The 17,602-nt window shown below is 37.7% G+C and overlaps 1 protein-coding gene across 1 annotated transcript in view; it reads right to left on the bottom strand.

The window, feature by feature from the left end:
* The window catches only part of LOC119424522 (astrotactin-2), a 320,640-nt gene that overhangs the window by 18,903 nt on the left and 284,135 nt on the right, over positions 1-17,602 (bottom strand). The window contains exon 19 of the mRNA XM_037692008.1: positions 1,231-1,416. Within this exon, the coding sequence (XP_037547936.1) occupies positions 1,231-1,416 (186 nt within the window). The remainder of the gene's footprint in view (positions 1-1,230; positions 1,417-17,602) is intronic.

Raw genomic sequence — 17,602 nt, 5'->3', positions numbered from 1 at the left:
TACTTAATATATATTTTTATGCAGTTACATATATAAAATGTGATAATAATTTGATAAAATGGTATTCACAACCACTTCCTGCTCCTTCACAGGCATCTTCTTTCACACGACACCTTTGCTGACTATGGTAAAAACTTATTTATACATATTCAAAGACTTGACATTTTTGGGAGGGCTACCAAGTAAAGAAGAGTACAATTCTTGTTATGAATTAAAAAGGTTGCCCTCAATTCGGCTCAAGGTTTTTTTTTTTTGATTGTTTATTTTGTGATAGTATGTTAAAGAACAAAACAGATTATTTAGGTTATATATTAAATCCCAATAAATGGTTGTAAATATATAATTGATTTGGAAATAAAGAGTGTTCAAAAATGCATGCTTTGTTGTCAGTTAGAGCACGATACTAATTTCTGGCATTGAAATTAATTGTGAATACAGTTGTTGAGGAAAAATACAAGTAAATGTAATTTTTATTTTTTTCCCTGAAAAGATATATTTACATAACTCAGAGGTAGAAAAAAATTCATGAAAACCCACATGTTTGTTGTGGTCTGCATGCAAGAATTTCTAGGAAACTGCTAATTTGTTAAAACTATTCTTTTTCATTGAATTTCTTTTGTTTAGAGCTTAAATTTCCCATGTTGTTTCATGTTTTTTATACTGACAATGAATTGGCCAACTCAGTAGTTTACCAAAATCTATTGCTCAACTGATGACAATCATGTCAGCAGTGTGAATAAGTGAATGTATAGTGTTTCATCCCAATGATGACAAAAAAAGCAATTCAGTGGTAAAAAATAACTGGACTGAAAAACACTATCTGACTTGCTAAACCCTGGCTATGTAAACTATTCTGAATAGACGGGCTAAAAATTTGAATTAAAACAGTCTGCCCATAAATTTGGAACAGAACCCATTACTCACCACAAAATGTAAAAACAATTTAAAACCAATTATTAACTATTTTAGATTTTAGATATAGATTCAACGATAATTAATGCAAAGGTAGTGTTTTGTTGTTCTTTAAAAAGTAGTAAAAAACAGCCCTTAAAACAGTTACCTACAATGAAACACAACCAGTAAACTCTTTCATTCGTTTTTTGATTTACGCCATAGGGATGTCTGCGTACCTCTTTTCTGCTTTCTGACATGACGGGGAGATAATGAACATCATTACAGCTTGGTTTGTCTGCGTCGTTTGACAGAAGCAAAGGGCATCCACAGACTTACTTGTAGAGGCTGTCAGGTTCCAGGCACTTGAAGACAACCGAATACACCACGGATTGGGGGTGGTCTCCACTCCTTCTCCCCGCAACAACACAGGACGAACTCAAACCAGAGAACAGGTCATCCATTAAGCTCAGAACCTCACCTGGGGAAAAGGCAGAAGAAATAACGTATATAAATACCAAAATACTAAATGAAATGGGAAAAAAACATGGTTATATTTTCATCACTTGTGAAGTTTCAACCACTGACTCAGTGTTTTGCAATTACATGAGGAGTAGGGAGAAACAATGTGGCACGGCACAACTTATACCACAAGAGATGGCTACGTTCCGTCTAGGAGTTTTTCCTTGTCATTAAGTGTGCCATTTGACTCTAGTTTTATATATTTCACCTCTGTCTGGTCTTGTGGGAGCTATAGTGCCAGAAGCAGACCAAAGCTAAATTAAACTTGACATTTTACTGGCAGCAAACCCCTACACATCACATTATAGAATTGTAAGGAAAACACAATTTATTTCCTTTATGAACACGTACACTTACAATGACATCTAACTAAGCACACCGATGTCTCGCGAAGCAATGCTTCGTAAGCTGTGAAATATTTTTTTTTGTCAGCTTACAGGAAAGGCGAGCAATGCAGAGTTGTACATTCAGACACACACACAACACCAGTTTCCAGTGCTCATGGGGGTGGTGGAAAAAAGTAACCTGTCAAAATAGTTTAAAAAGGCTCAAACGGTTAGATTTCCAGCTATTTCTACATGAGGTAAAGGGCAGTTTAGTTTTAGCTTATGCTACATGGGCCAACGTATAAACACAAGGAGTAAGTCTGGCTGGTTGGGCACAAGGGGATGGTAAGAAAAGGTTGGAGAAGGAAGGAAAAAGAACGGCACGAATGAATGATTTGACCTTTTCACAGAAAGAGCTTTGTGTATAGGAGGCTGCCCCAAATACATTCCAGCACTGTGGCAGGGTTGCTCTTTCAAAGAGCATACATTTTTAACAAGATTCTCAGATTGGATTCATTTATTCTGTTGTTAGCATTTACTTAACAAAATAAGCGGACGGAGAATACTAAAATTGGCTATGGCGAAACGTTGGCATTTGAATTGAAATGTTGCAATAATTCTCATTTATAAATTTATACATTTATAAATGTATGATTTACATTTTAAGAAGATTTTTCTATATTTGATCATATGCAGCTTACGTCACATTTCACAAGTTGGATGTTCCACTTACATTCAGTTTCACGCACATCTTTTAATCTTGTTTATGTTTAACTCATTTAAGAACTTCACAGCATCCATTACCATGTCTCCATTTATTTCTTTGTGTCAAAGGTCATGCTTCATTTTTAAAGCAACTGTCTGGCTCTTTTGAAGTGGGGTTATGTGGAGAAATTGGGAACAATTATATCTTACTTGTTGTAGATAGGTTTTTGAATGATCTCGGTTTGGAGGAATGGAGTTCCCTTCTGACCGGATTGACGGCTAACCACTAGTTTGAGTAAAGCCAAGACCGAAATGAATTACTGCCATTTTCAAATAGCTAAAATAAAAATAAAAAAATGTTTCGACATTTCTTTAACCTTTACCACTTCTGTCAGTTTGGATTACGTGTTTAATTAATTGGATTTCTATTTTTTTGTTTGTTTTTTTGAAAGCACAAATAGCCACAACATCAGCTAGCTGTAGCACTTTTGATGCATCCTGGGGCTCTTCTTGCAAAAATATAAAGTTTCTGTCTGATTAGTATTGCATTGTGAAATTGGTAGCTGAGTAAATATAAAATAGCAATTGTATGAACCAATACAATTGTTTTTGAGATTTGACTTGTTTTAATCTGGCTCCAAGCATTTTATATTTCTCCAAATTGAAGCCAAAGAGCTGTAAACAACACAATTATAATAGTTTATAGCATTTACACAAAACCTGACTTCAAACATTTAAAGTATCCTTTACAGTTGTTGAGATGTAAAAATTGTTTATCATTAGCAAAATTAAATCTATTTTACACATTTCATAAATTGATTTATGAATCAATCTTTAATTTGTTTTATACATCTGTTAGGAGAAAATTACAAACAAACAAAACAAAAATAAAAATATTCCAATATTCAGCTGTGTTTTGTATTTACTATATATATATATATATATATATATATATATATATATTTCTGTTTTTTATACATAAAATACATTTAAAGAATTACATAGTTGACTTTTTTCATAAAGTAAAAAAAAAATCTAAAGAGACAACATAAACACTGAAATTGAATTGAACAACATGAAGATGAATAAAAGATTATACTGGGTCATGATATACACTGAACTGAAAGTAAGGTCAGATATAAAATCAAATGATGAGCATTTTTTAAAATAGCTTTTAGTGGCGCTCAAAATAGATTTTCTGAGCAGGCTTGATGAACTCTTTTATTTCAAGGTTCAAGTTTCTTTGTCATTCACATCACATGTGGTACAAAACTGTGTACACAGGGTCCCATTTCTCTTGGTGTTTGTGGTCTTTTTATATTTTTCACAGGCTAACAGTACCATCAATGATACATTTACTAAAACAATGACCTCATTATCATCTTCTGGAAATGCTTCCGTTCTGAACTAGTGATTGCAAGCAAATACAGATATAATATAAGAATGTGTCAATCAACTGAAACACTTCAGCTGCTTGGTAATCTTGAAAATTTTTCCAAATATAAAATGAAAATGGCTTGAAAACAAGGAAAATGAAAAAGAGAAACAATGAATGGATAAAATAAATAGGAGCGTTGCAATATTTTAAGATTTAGAATGTAGGCATTACATTACATTACATTAGATATTTTATTCAGAATGATTATCAGAAAAACAAATGTTGATCAAGGATTAGTACAATGCAGGCATTTAAGTTAAGATTTTAGATTAAATACTTGATTACCTTGAGCTACCCTCACCTATGGTCACAAGTTCTGGGTAGTGACCGAAAGAATGAGATTGAGGATACTGGCAGCTGAAATGAGTTTCCTCCACAGCATAGCTGGACTCTCCCTTAGAGATAGGGCGAGAAGTTCAGTTATCTCGGCGAGACCCCGAGTAGAACCGCTGCTCCTCCACATTGAGAGGAGCCAGTTGAGGTGGTTCAGGCATCTGGTAAGGATGCTGCCTGGGCGCCTCCCAAGGTAGGTGCTTTGGGCATGTTCGACTGGGAGGAGACCCCAGGGAAGACCCAGGACAACCTGGAGAGACTAAGTCTCTCAATTGTGAGAAAAGTGAGAAACTACATATATTTTTCAAACAATCAAGTTGGAAGTGCGTTCAAGAAACTTACCACCTGTTGCCACACACGGCCTTTCTTGGAAAATAGTGGTTTGGAATGTAGAAGGCCACGACAGATGCCATTCACCCTCAACGACACAAGCTTTGGTACGTGCTTTACTGAAAACTTCTGACTTCTTGACAAACGCTCCGAAACTGCGGCATAGGAGGACCCATCACTACCTGGAACCACTTACCTCAGCCCCTCATCCTCTAACTGGGTCAGTTTTTGAGTTTCCGTCCTGTCACTCTCCTATAAACCAATACTCACCCCATCTGCTCCTGCTCCACACCTGTTAGAATCCTACTCCCTACTCTCCTTGTCTACAAGGTGTCTTGAAACAAGTCAATAAGGTGCTATTTATACAACAGAACATGTTGGCAGGCCTCAGATTGACAAAGTCTTTCGTATGAAAGATGAAACTTCTCTTCCAAGAAGAATCTGTTCAGATGACAATTTAACTTTTTTTGTGATTCATTTGTCTGGATGATTGAGCTTACATACTTAAAAAAAAAATAAGGGTACATTCTGACAACCAAGGACTGTTTAACACACATTTGTAGGATAATTATCTTCCAGTTCTTGGCATAGTCATTCTGGAGCTCTGGTTTTCTTATATCCTTTCACTGTAAATAAAGGTCCCTTACCTTTTTATGGTCGTCTCTCTCACTGTCATTTGTCTACTCTGGGTGAAAACAGTGTAAATCATGATAGCTTTGATAAAAAAAAACTAAAAAAAACTATATTGGTCTTAAACAAAGAAACAACCATATATATTACATGACGATTAAATACATCAAAAAGAGATCAAATGACAGTTGTATCAAGGAACATCTTTGTAAGGCAAATTGACACATTTGTACTAGTTCAAGTAATATTACCATTTATAATGACTATTATGCAGCTTAACTGTATTAAATAGAATTGTAATCTATTATTAATAGATTATTTATTACATATCAAAAATCATAGTTTGAATAGGTTTGTAGACTAAAAAGAAATTATGACAAACAAACTTGCTGAAAAACAAAACATTAGACTGAAGAAAAAGAAGCTTACACTCAAAAATAAAAAGTCTCATCGATGTCTCATCGATGGCTCATCGAACCCAGTATATTTAACCTTTTAACAATAAAATCTTGTCTCTCTAAGCTAAACCAAGGAGTTCCTGCAGAAAAACGTAATAAATGTTTTGAGATGGGAGAGTAGACTTTTTTTTTTCCTATCAGGGAGTGGGTTTTGATTTGAAGGATTTATTGTATCTGGTCTATTATCCTGCTGGCTTTTTGTGCTGCCAAGGAACAATTTAATATTAGATGAACAATGACACTGTTCGATATGTAAAATTTTAGGATGTTCTTCAGTCAGCAGGTGATTAAAAGTAGTTTATTTTCTGTTGGACATTTATCTTGTCAGTGACTGATGGAAGTTGACTTCTTCTTTCAGCTTTTCCTTCTTCAGGGGTCACCACAGTGAGTCATCTTCTCCTCTCACTCTGTCCTCTGCATCCTCTGTCCTCACTCCAACGACCTCCATATCCTCTAAATGGTAAATGGACTGTACTTATATAGTGCCTTTCTATCTTGTTTCAAGATACTCAAAGCGCTTTACACTACAATCTGTGGCTCATTTACCCATCCACACAGCACTAGATCTCTACAAAGCTAATTGAACAAATCATTCTAATGAGACTAATCAGTGCTTTACATCACATTCATACACCGATGGGACACACATCAGAGGCTATGAGGGGTTCAGTGTCTTGCTCAGGGACACTTCGGCATGTGACTGCTGGTGGATTCGAACCCCCAACTCTCACATTGGAGGACAACTGCTCTAACCACTCAGACACTGCCACCCCCTCTCTAACTGCATCCATATATTTCAGCTGTGGCTGAGTGGTTAGAGCAGTTGTCCTCCAATGTGAGAGTGATGGTTTCGATTCCACCAGCAGTCACATGCTGAAGTGTCCCTGGGCAAGACACTGAACCCCAAAATGCCTCCGATGTGTGTCCCATCGGCGTATGAAAGCGATAACCACTGATTAATCTTTGTATAGATATAGTAGAGTGCTGTATGAATGGGTAAATGAGGGCACAGATTGTAGTGTAAAGCGCTTTGCGTATCTTGATCAGATTGAAAAGCGCTATATAAGTAAAGTCCATTTACCATAGCTCCTCTTTGGCCTTCCTCTTTGTCTTTTTCCTGGCAGCTGCATTTCTAACATCCATCTACCAATATACCCACTGCCCCCCTTCTGGACATGCCAAACTATCTCAGTCTGTCCTCTCTAAATTTATCTTCCAGTTGTTCAACATGTGCTATACCTCTGATGATCTCATTCCTAAACTTATCCATCCTTGTCACTCCTAAAGAGAACCTCAACATCTTCATTTCTTCTACTTATAGTTCTTTCTTCTGTCTTTTTGTCAATGCCACTGTCTCCAGACCATACAATATAGCTGGTCTCACCACTGTCCTGTAAACTTTTCCTTTGGCCTTTGCTGACACCCTTTTGTCGCAAATCACTCCTGGAACTTTGCTTCATCCACTCCATCCTGCCTGGACTTTCTTTTTCATCTCTTTACCACACTCCCCATTTTCCTGGACAGTGGATCTGAAGTACTTGAAGTCCTGCACCTTTGTGACCTCTGCTCCTTGTAGGGTCACACTTTCACCGGCCACCCGCTCATTTACACACATGCACTCTGTCTTAGTAAGGCTGACTTTCATTCCTCTTCATTCAAGTGCATATCTCCACCTTTCCAAGTTCTTTTCCACCTGTTCCCTGTTCTCACCACAAATCACAATGTCATCTGCAAACATCATAGTCCACAGGGATTCCTGCCTGACTTTATCTGTTAGTCAGTCCATCACCAGAACAAACAAGAAGGGGCTCAAAACTGATCCTTGATGCAATCCCACCTCCACCTTGAAGCTATCTGTCACTCCTACAGCACATCTCACCACTGTCCTGCTGTCCTCTTACATGTCCTGAACCAGTCTAACATACTTCTCTGCAACTCCAGATTTCCTCATGCAATACCATACCTCCTCCCTCGGCACCCTGTCATATGCTTTTTCTAAATCCACAAAGATGCAATGACCCTATCTGCACTTCTCCATCAGCATCCTCAAAGTAAAGATGGTGACTGATGGACGTTCACAATAAGACAAAAGTAAAAAAATAAAACCTAAAAAACTGAGTACAGTACAGTATTTCTGAGATTTTTACAATTTGATCACACTTTTAATGCATCTGACTATAGCTGAAACTTCCAGGTCAAGAGATCAAAAATTACAGAACTTTTTTGTACGTAAATAAATGGCTTTTTGTGACTGCAATGAATTCAAACACTAAACACCAACACTGTACATAAAATTAATAATATCGGTTATTTTTCAAGAGGTCTCTTTCGTGTAAACAAAAGGATAGTTCAACCTGGTAATGGTGTCATTTTGTCTTTAAAAGATTCAGAGGTTAGTGTTAAAAAAGAAAATTCCTCTGAAAAAGGTCAGCTTTATAAACAGAAATAAACATGTATATTTAAAACTATAAAAATTCAGACCTTTATGAAGTCTGAAGTAAGTTTTGCTGAAGAGCATAAGCTGAAAAGTATAAATAAATTAAAGATGATTTAAGACTTGCATAGCGTGTTTTTTTAAGTACTAAACGCTTTAGCAATCAATCAACAATTCTTGCAACAATAACATCACAAAATCAGTGCAAATCCCTTTATTTTATTTTATTTTTATTATATCACAAGACAAGATGTGAGGAATGGTTTGAAAGCAGAACAGACTGGGATGATTAAATAAATGTGCTCACACATGCAAAACAACTCTGTTGCAAAACTGGAAGTGTTTTTTACAAGCCACTGGCACACAAACTGGCCCACATGTATGATTGTATTAGCAGTTGTTTGCTCACTTCCACTGAGGACTTTTGATTTCGACTGCCCTCATGTTAGTAGCTTATGAGATGTTACACAATAATTAGTTAATGATAATCAAAAATGTTTTCATTAACCATAGAATAAGGTATGTAAACCCACCCAGAAGAAGCAATTATAGTTTTATCCATCACAGGGGTTCCTCAAGGGTAGGTCTGTGGTCCGTCAACATTTCTGTCAATACCAAAGCCAACATAGCTCACAGCTGGCAAAAATTAAGACCTCTGAAACTCTATTACGGTAAAAGCCACATTATGTTCTGCAACTTACGCAGCAATTAAAACCTCATGGTAAAATCCACATGAAGATTTTAGGAAGCAGAAAAATGAACAAATAAAATCTTATCATGGGAATGTGACGAGGTCGACTGACTGACAGTGTACAAAGAGAACCACTTGGATTCAAACACACTTTCAAGCCTTGTAACTACGGCGCAGCTGCAAACAAACCATGTTTATTTTTACAGACTGGTGTCATATACAGTTTCTCAAAGGGTTGTGCCAGCCCACAAAAGTAACAGTTTCTAACCCAGACTGGCCCAAATGTGCAACAAAAACAAGGAATACCCTTCTCAAGAATGTTTGCACATAACAAAACATCCAAAAGCAGGGATGGAAAGGCATGCAGACAAAAATTCAAAGGCATCCTTTATTTCTAAACGGCATGGAGCACAAAATGTGGGAAACAATGGTAATGAAATCAGTTTTTACATTGTGAATATACTTTGTACATGCAGCTATGACGTTTAGGGTGTGCATAGAAAATTCTATTTGTAAACTTGTTTTTCTGCAGCTGGATGCAGAATGTGTGTGCGGTATAACATGTAATGCTACAACAAAGCCCTATAATACTGTTATCACTGGCATATCATTTCCTTTTAACCACTAAATTCAAGCACTGCATTTGTTTTTGTTTTTTTACCTCAACCATTAGCTGCACACGTGTGTCAGTGAGAGTGTATGTGTAAATCCTATAGGTCAGTGGGTTCATGCAAGATTTTTTTTTTCCTAACAGAGGAAAGGAAAAGGGCAGAAAAAACTCAGGCACTGAGACGCTTTTAATGCAATTAAGCTATTAGCTCAGTTCACTGCGAATGAAATACAACTGCAGCCCATTTGTTTGATGAATGTATGCAGAGCACGAGTTACTGTATTTAAAATGTACACAATCTAGATTTTCAGATGAATATTTTTGTATTATCATTGAGTGTATGCATATTATACATCTTTATAACCTTCCCCCACCAACACACCCTCTAACTAACACTAAACGAAGTAAAAGTGAATGCATAGTTAGTCTCTTTTGAACAAACACAACATGAGCCTTACATTAACAAACAAATCACAAGCTTTATATTTCCTGTTGGCAACTAAACCTGCGAGGGCCTCCTTCGTTAAACTGTCAACACTCAGCCATCCACCCCCTTGCTGAGCCTACATAAACCATGTTTCCTTTTCCTGTCTCATCCATATACACAAGGAGGAAACCTTTAGGTAAGAATAAAGTATTACCTGCAAATGAGTTGGTCTCCTAACTGTTCAGATCTTTTCAAATCAAGTAAGGGACATCCTTTGGGACAACATAGTATCTTATGTTATAGTACCAACATGAGTATATTTCTCAATTAATCCAATTCATGCTAATATCAAAACTAAATGAATATCTGAAAAGTAGTTGATTCAGACAAGCTCAGATTCAGACAGGATTGTGATGCAAAAAAGTTTGTGGCAACAATGCACTTCAATTTTGCAGACCACATAGGAAAATATACTCTAAAAAAATGTACTTTCAAATTTTACAGCAAGCCGCAAGTTCAACAGCACCAACTGTTTTTAGCAGATAAGAAAACAAATCCAAAACGTGCATTATTGTAGTGGTCCTAGTGGGAATAAATATCTAACTCTGGCAGCAGGAGAGTTCCCTCTGAATCTAGAATTTTCCCAACAAACTGGAAACCATGTGTCATTTTATTGGAACCAGTGCCCATTACATAACTGATGGATGTTTTCAACAAACACAGTGCCACTTTCCAAAAAGGAATGCCCACTTTGCATCAACAACAACCTATGAGTTGTGGGTTTAAAAAGTGTATTTGCTAAACAAACATTTTATAAACAATTTTATGAAAAAAAATATGACCGATGAAATCCTGGGTTTTTTTCTTCAAAGAAAGTGAAAGAAGGAGCAACAAAGAGGATGACTTACACAGTGACAATATATTTACTTCAATCAAACTCTTACAGATAAGGTTCACCTTGGTTTTGGTATGATCAAATGTAAGATGTGAGATAAGTACAAATAAAACCCAATTAACTAATTCAGTGAGAAAAATAGTTTATTAATAATTAGATTTTTTTGAATTTAGGATAAATGTTATTGCATATATGTGTGCCTCTCTATAGGATTTTATGAGTTAAAGTTTTGACTTAACAACATTAATGGGAAGCATTAAACCAAACCAGACTAATGTAATGATGCAACAAATATAGAACATGATGCTACTACAGTTTGTGCCGTAACAACTTGGACATTGCGTTGCATTGAACCTTTTATGGATTCCCATAATTCCATAACTGAGAATCAGAAAATGGTGTTGCGTTTGGTTTTAAGAAGCCCCCGCCTTTTCTGCACAGATACAAATTGGGTCAGGTGTGGTGGTTTGTCACAGACTAATGACACTATGAGTTGACCATTTTGATGACACTGGTTTGGTCTGGTTTTATTGCAGCCAACTCTTGTTTGGATTCGTCATCATATAGACGTAAAATAAATCATGGATTACTCTTGTTTTTGATTTGCTATTAACTTTCAGTTATTAGGTTAAAAATACAGTAGTCACAGGGGATCCATACCATAAAGCCCCGTGATAAGTGAAAAACTGCAAAGTAGGAATAGTAGTACAAGTAGTCAGTAGTAGTTTATTTTAGCATATATATATATATATATAGGCGTTTTAAACCCTTCCCACATTCTTGCAATATTCTAAATACTGTTGTTAAACTCTAAACGCTTTTAAAGAGCACAGAATGTCATGATTGCAGCTCTCTGCCATCTGCCTGTGCTCAGCCACGCCCACTTCTCCACTTTAGAGTGGTGATCAGCTGATCAGCTGCAGGAGGAAGCTTCTCCCGCAGCTGTGGGCTGCACACAGGTGCTAAATTATTTTAAGTAATTTATTTTAAATCAAAAATCCATGCCAATCGTGCAGCTCATCCATCAATCAGTCAATTGTGTGTCATTTCCAATCTTACTTTGAAAAACCGCTATAGCGGGAGTCTGCGAAAAACAAAGTGCAAAGTAGCAAGGGACTACTATACTTGAATTAAAAAAGAACCTTGTTAATGTTCAACCAGCCCTGACTCTAACCACATATTGTCTTCCTGTCAGTGACACTGCTGTTGTCATACCAAGATGTGACTGAGCTTGACAGGACGCTCTTGGCAGTCCTCCATGATGGTGAGCCTGGATGTAAGAATTTTTTTCTGTCTCCAAAGGAGGTGCATCCTTGGCTGAACTTTCTTGATTAGGTCAGTGGTGCTGCATGTTCAGGAATAATTATTGGTGATATAGAATCACAAATATTTGAGCAATGGTAACCTTCTCCATAAAGGAGTCAGTCATGCTCAGTTCTTTAGCTTTTTAGTTTTAAAGAACAAATTACTGTTCCTCACCATTGCACAAACTGTTCCACCTGTGCTGTAAGTTGCTTTATATTTGACGCTAGAGTCTTGTCACCTTTGTATCATCAGCAAAATGAAACAATTGATTTGTAGTGAAACTAAAGCTGCAATCATGTATCTGCAGGGTAATTAGCAAAGAATTGTGTACAAATAACTGATGACCAAATGTGCCCGGATTGATCTGTACTGTCATGTATTGGGTCTTTATCCCAAAACTTTTACTCAGAGACCAGCTTAACTTTTTCCCACAGCAGCTAGGTCTGGGCAAAGTCAGTCAGAGTAAGGGCCTTTCCATGCTGTAAGTGGTAATGAAAATGCAATTTAAGAGTTCTCATATACCAAACCAAGATTGAAAACTGGTGATGAAAGGTACCTCCCCATCTACTTTACCTGGAACCTTTTTCCCAAATTATGAAGACAAGAAGTAGATAAAAGATAACAGCCCTTGAACTCAAAACTAATGTTTCTTATGCTACTCAGGAAATGGTATGAATGAAGACATTTCTTACAGTTCAAGATGGAGTGGTATTGTACACATTATTTTAATTAAATAAGCTTATTAGTCAGATATTCTTTATTGTCATTCGCACCACATGTGGCACATGTGGTGGAACAAAATTATGTACACAGGGTCCCAGTTACATCCAACAATAAAATGTAAAAGAAAAACAATGATAACATCTAAGACATGAACTAAGAAAAACATCAAATAAAAATACACCAAGCACTAATAGCATAAAAACATTATGTCGAACAGCAGCACAAACAAGAGCATGAGTCTGTGTGAGCAGATGAGCACACATGAACAAATCAAGATGAAACAGATCAGCAGCAATATGATGTGATTTTTCACAGTGATTATTCTGGTTAGATATTCATGAGTCTAACAGCCTCAGGGTAGAAGCTGTTCCTCAGTCTAGTGGTTCTACACTTAATGCTCCTCAACCTCCTTCCTGAGGGGAGCGGAGCAAAAAGTGTGTGTGCTGGGTGAGTGGGGTCCTTCATGATGCAGGTGGCCCTCTTCCTACATCTGGAGGTGTAGATGTCTGTGATGGGGAGACTGACTCCAACAGCCTTCTGTGCAGCCTTCACCACTCTCTGCAAAGCTTTTCTTTCTGCAGCTGTGCAGCCTCCATGCCACATGTTGATGCTGGAGCACAGGATGCTCTCCACTGCACACCTTTAGCTTTTAGCTAGTGTTCTGCAGCTTTTTCAGCAAATTTAAAAAAATTCAGCAAACCACTTCCACCGCAGATCCTCTTTATATTCACGGGGGTATAGGTGTGTTTGTTCCTTCTGAAGTCCACAATCATCTCCTTTGTCTTCTTCACATTTATGTGAAGGTTATTCTCTTTGTACCAGCTCTCCAGGTGTTCCACCTCTTGCCTGTAGCTAGACATCATTGTTTGTGATGCATCCCACCACCGCTGTATCATCTGCAAACTTTACAATATGACAGCCTGGATGGGTAGCTGCACAATCATATGTGAGCAGAGTAAACAGGAGGGGGCTCAACACACATCCTTGAGGAGAGCCAGTGCTGAGGGTTATGGTGGAGGAGGAGAAGTTATAGATCCTCATTGACTGTGGTCTGTTTGTTAAGAAGTCTAGTATCCAGTTGCAAATGGAGGTGCTTAGTCCTAGTGTGAACAGTTTGTCCATCAGTGTTTGGGGGATCATGGTGTTGAAGGTGGATGTGAAGTCCACAAAGAGCATACGGACGTAAGAGTCTTTCTGCTCCAGTTGGTTGAGCGCAGTGTGGACCACAGAGGAGATGGCATCCTCTGTTGAGCGGTTCTCATGATATGCATACTGATGGGGATCCTCATTGATGTTGATGGTTGTTTTGATGTGAGTCATGACCAGTTTTTCGAAGCATTTAGCGACTATCGGGGTGACGGCCACTGGCCGATAGTCATTCAGACCAGTCACTGTAGAGCTTTTTGGGACTGGGATGATGGTGGCAGTCTTCAGGAAGAAGGGAACTGTCTCCAGGGTAAGTGAGGTGTTAAAGATGTCTGCCAGCTCCTCACAGAGCTGATTGGCAAGTTCTTTCAACACTCTTCCGGGGATGCTATCTGGGCTGGTTGCCTTGTGAGGATTAATCCTCCTGAAGGTACTCCTTACTTCTACCGAAGTCACGCTGAGATGCTCTTCATCCGGTGGTGAGGTGAGAAGGGTGCTGGGTGGTCTGTTTGGGTCTTCAAAGTGTGCGTAGAATTTGTTGAGGGCATCAGGCAGAGATGGGTCTTTGGGGTATTGTTCGCTCCTTCCTTTATAATCTGTTAAAAACTTAATGCCCAGCCCCTCCACATGTTCCGAGGGTCTTGTGAGGTGAATTGACCCTCGATTAGATTTTTTTTAAAGTGCACGTTTACAGTATGTACTGCAAACAAAGATGATTCACTATGCTAAAGTTCAAACTGAAATATTTTATGAGCTTTTGGGAACCAAAAGTCAACTATCAGCTCCTTATTGGGTCAATTAATGATGACTAGTGAGAAAACATTGGTGTACAATGATTGTGCATCTGACACGTTGCTAATTCAGAATATTTCTGAAATGTGTTGAGTTGTAACAGTAACTTTTAAGGCTTTACATTATGAGAGTCTGTGTTTAATTTCATATAGTTTCACTTTACAAACAAACTAATAATCCATTCATTTTCTGCACCCACTTTTTTAAGATCAGGGAATGGGATACAGAATAGACCTTGGGTAGAGTCCATCACAGTCTCACAACAAATTAAATTCCTTAAATTAATTTAAATCAGTATCTCTCTGTTGCGACTAACTATAGAAAAGTGCATTTTTTCCCAAAGTTGGCAGACAATGGGAAAAAATAAAACATTCATTAGCATTTATTGTTAAATAATTATTAGTTATCTCAAAATAATGTTTAAATATTTGAATTTATTTAGCGTTATAATTCATGCCACTGCTTCTGTATCAATGTGTCTTGCAATCATTGGGAGCATATATTGTGTATGAACAGCAGATTGTCTCCAGTCACTTTTAAAAATCGTCTTCAGTAAACCCAAGAAGGGCTTATGCCTATTTTAATTTAAATTATTACAAGTAATTTCACTTGACTATGTATTTATTTCTACAATTTTAGGAGCCTGCCTTTTTCTAATTTGCAAAATGAGACTTATGTATCCCAATTTAATGTTTGAAATTAATTTTCAATTGATTTATGCCTGCACCAACTTGAACAAAGACCAAACCATTATTTGTGCCAAACATATAAATACTGACGAATGAAAAGGGCAGGCACTGAGAAACAACTTTTTTATCTTGTCTCAGTAATAATTCCATAATTACAGCACAGATTCATTAGTGAGCTTTTGGTGACACTGAAAGATTATCATAATTATTAAGCGATTGAGGGAAAAAAAAATCAGGGAAGTCTAGACCTGTAGCGAAGGCAGTGAGACTAACATTGTGTGTGAAGATGCAAAATGGGAAAGGAAGCGAAAAGGGACTGCAGAAAGCCCTTGGCCCCCTGCCTGCAATCTGCAATCTGCTGATGGCGAAGCTCGTGACGAGGAGGTGCACAGCGTCCATTTTTAGCGATGAGGTCATCTTTAATTAACAAAACAAAGAGAGTCAGCTGTGTCACTCCAATCTGTTATCTGCACCCATGCTCAAGGACACCGTTTATCTCCATATAATTTAATTTCTTTAAAAAAGGGCTTATTGACGCATTGTGGGGTGCATGCTTGGTCTTGAGCAGTGATGGAGATGTTACATAAATAAGAGAGGAGGGATATCACTGATTCTGATCGCAGAAGACATGTGGGAAGAGGAGAGTCATGAAGTATGTGACAGAAGAGGTAAACCAGAGGAAAAGCCACACGACATGTGTCTCAATATGCAATGGCATGAGCTGGAAGAAAGGAGCTGGAACTAAAACAAGGGCAAGGATCAAATGGCTAATTCATTTGAGTCCAACAGAACCAGTATGAGATGACATCATTGCTTCGTGCTGCTGCTTTCTGGTTCCCTCTCTTTTCTCCACACTGCACTTTTTCTTTCCTTTTCCATTTGTCTTATCCTTTCCCAATCTACCGCCTCTCTTTTTACTTCATAGTCTTTTCTATGCTATCATATCATCTTTTCACTTTTGACCTGCTCTGGCATACCACCGTTGATTTTCATGCTGCAAAAGTAGGTGACGTCATCCAGACATAAAAAAAGCACAATTAAATGAGTTGTGGTAAGTGCATTTTAGGCTGATAAACACATTCATAAAAAGTGCCACCTTAGCATTACTGTAATTTAAATAACAAGTCAATGCATTAAGAACATTGCAAATATGGAGTGATGGAATTCAGAAGCACTTGTGCATTTTTATTCTGACGAGCAGACAGAAAGAAAACTTGGCTGAAGGATATCCTAAAGACCACTGTCTGTTGCACTTTCATTACAAAAACTGTTAGCATTCTTTAAAAAATAAACAATAATGCTATTATAAAGTTTGTGCTTCTATAGCACTCTGATGACCAAAGTTCACATAAAACCAGATCAGTTTATTTTCTCATCACTTAATTTTTCACATAGATGGCTAGTTATTTTGGTATATGTATATATATATATATATATATATATATATATATATATATATATATATCAACGGTGAATGTATTGTTATATTTCACAGCTGGTTTTATGTAGAGAAATGCTGAGCCCTACAATAATAAACAAGCGATGCCTATCAAAGTGGCTTCCTGTAAATGCAGCCTCTGCCTTGGTGTGCCATCTAGAGGGCAGTGCAAAGCCCAGTTAAATCATTTGTTTTAAGAACATCCATCACTATTGTGATCGATTGACAGACATTAGGAGGAGCAAAGAGACCCCTGAGAGACTGTAAGCTCTGAGGGTTTTAGGTATTTAGTAAACAGGGCAACAGAATAGTGTGAAAAGTATTAAATGATAGAGAATAAGCATGCTTTATGCTTAAAAAAATTCTTAGCACATGCTTTCTAGAGCATATGAGAATAATATGCACAACTTCTACTTAGATGAAATGCATGACAATGACATTTTTACATAAACTGCTAAATTATTGCATATCATATGTTTACATGTGCAGCACGGTGGCGCAACTGGTAGAGCTGCTGCCTCTCAGCGAGCAGGTCCTTGGTTCAAACCCCGGTCCAGGGGCCTTTCTGGGTGGAGTTTGCATGTTCTCTCCGTGCATGCGTGGGTTTTCTCCGGGTACTCCGGTTTCCTCCCACAGTCCAAAAACATGCATGTTAGGCTGATTGGTAACTCTAAATTGTCCCTAGGTGTGAGTGAGAGAGTGAATGGTTGTTTGTCTCGTTTGTCTCTATGTGGCCCTGTGATGGACTTGCGACCTGTCCAGGGTGTACCCCGCCCCTCGCACAGTGATTGCTGGACATGGGCACCAGCGACCCCCGTT

The sequence above is a fragment of the Nematolebias whitei genome, chromosome 18 (assembly GCF_014905685.2).
Source record: "Nematolebias whitei isolate Nwh7 chromosome 18, NemWhi1, whole genome shotgun sequence".
In the NCBI taxonomy this organism is placed as follows: domain Eukaryota; kingdom Metazoa; phylum Chordata; class Actinopteri; order Cyprinodontiformes; family Rivulidae; genus Nematolebias; species Nematolebias whitei.
Note: the sequence above shows the minus strand (reverse complement) of the source record. Positions and strands in the feature narration are given on the sequence as shown.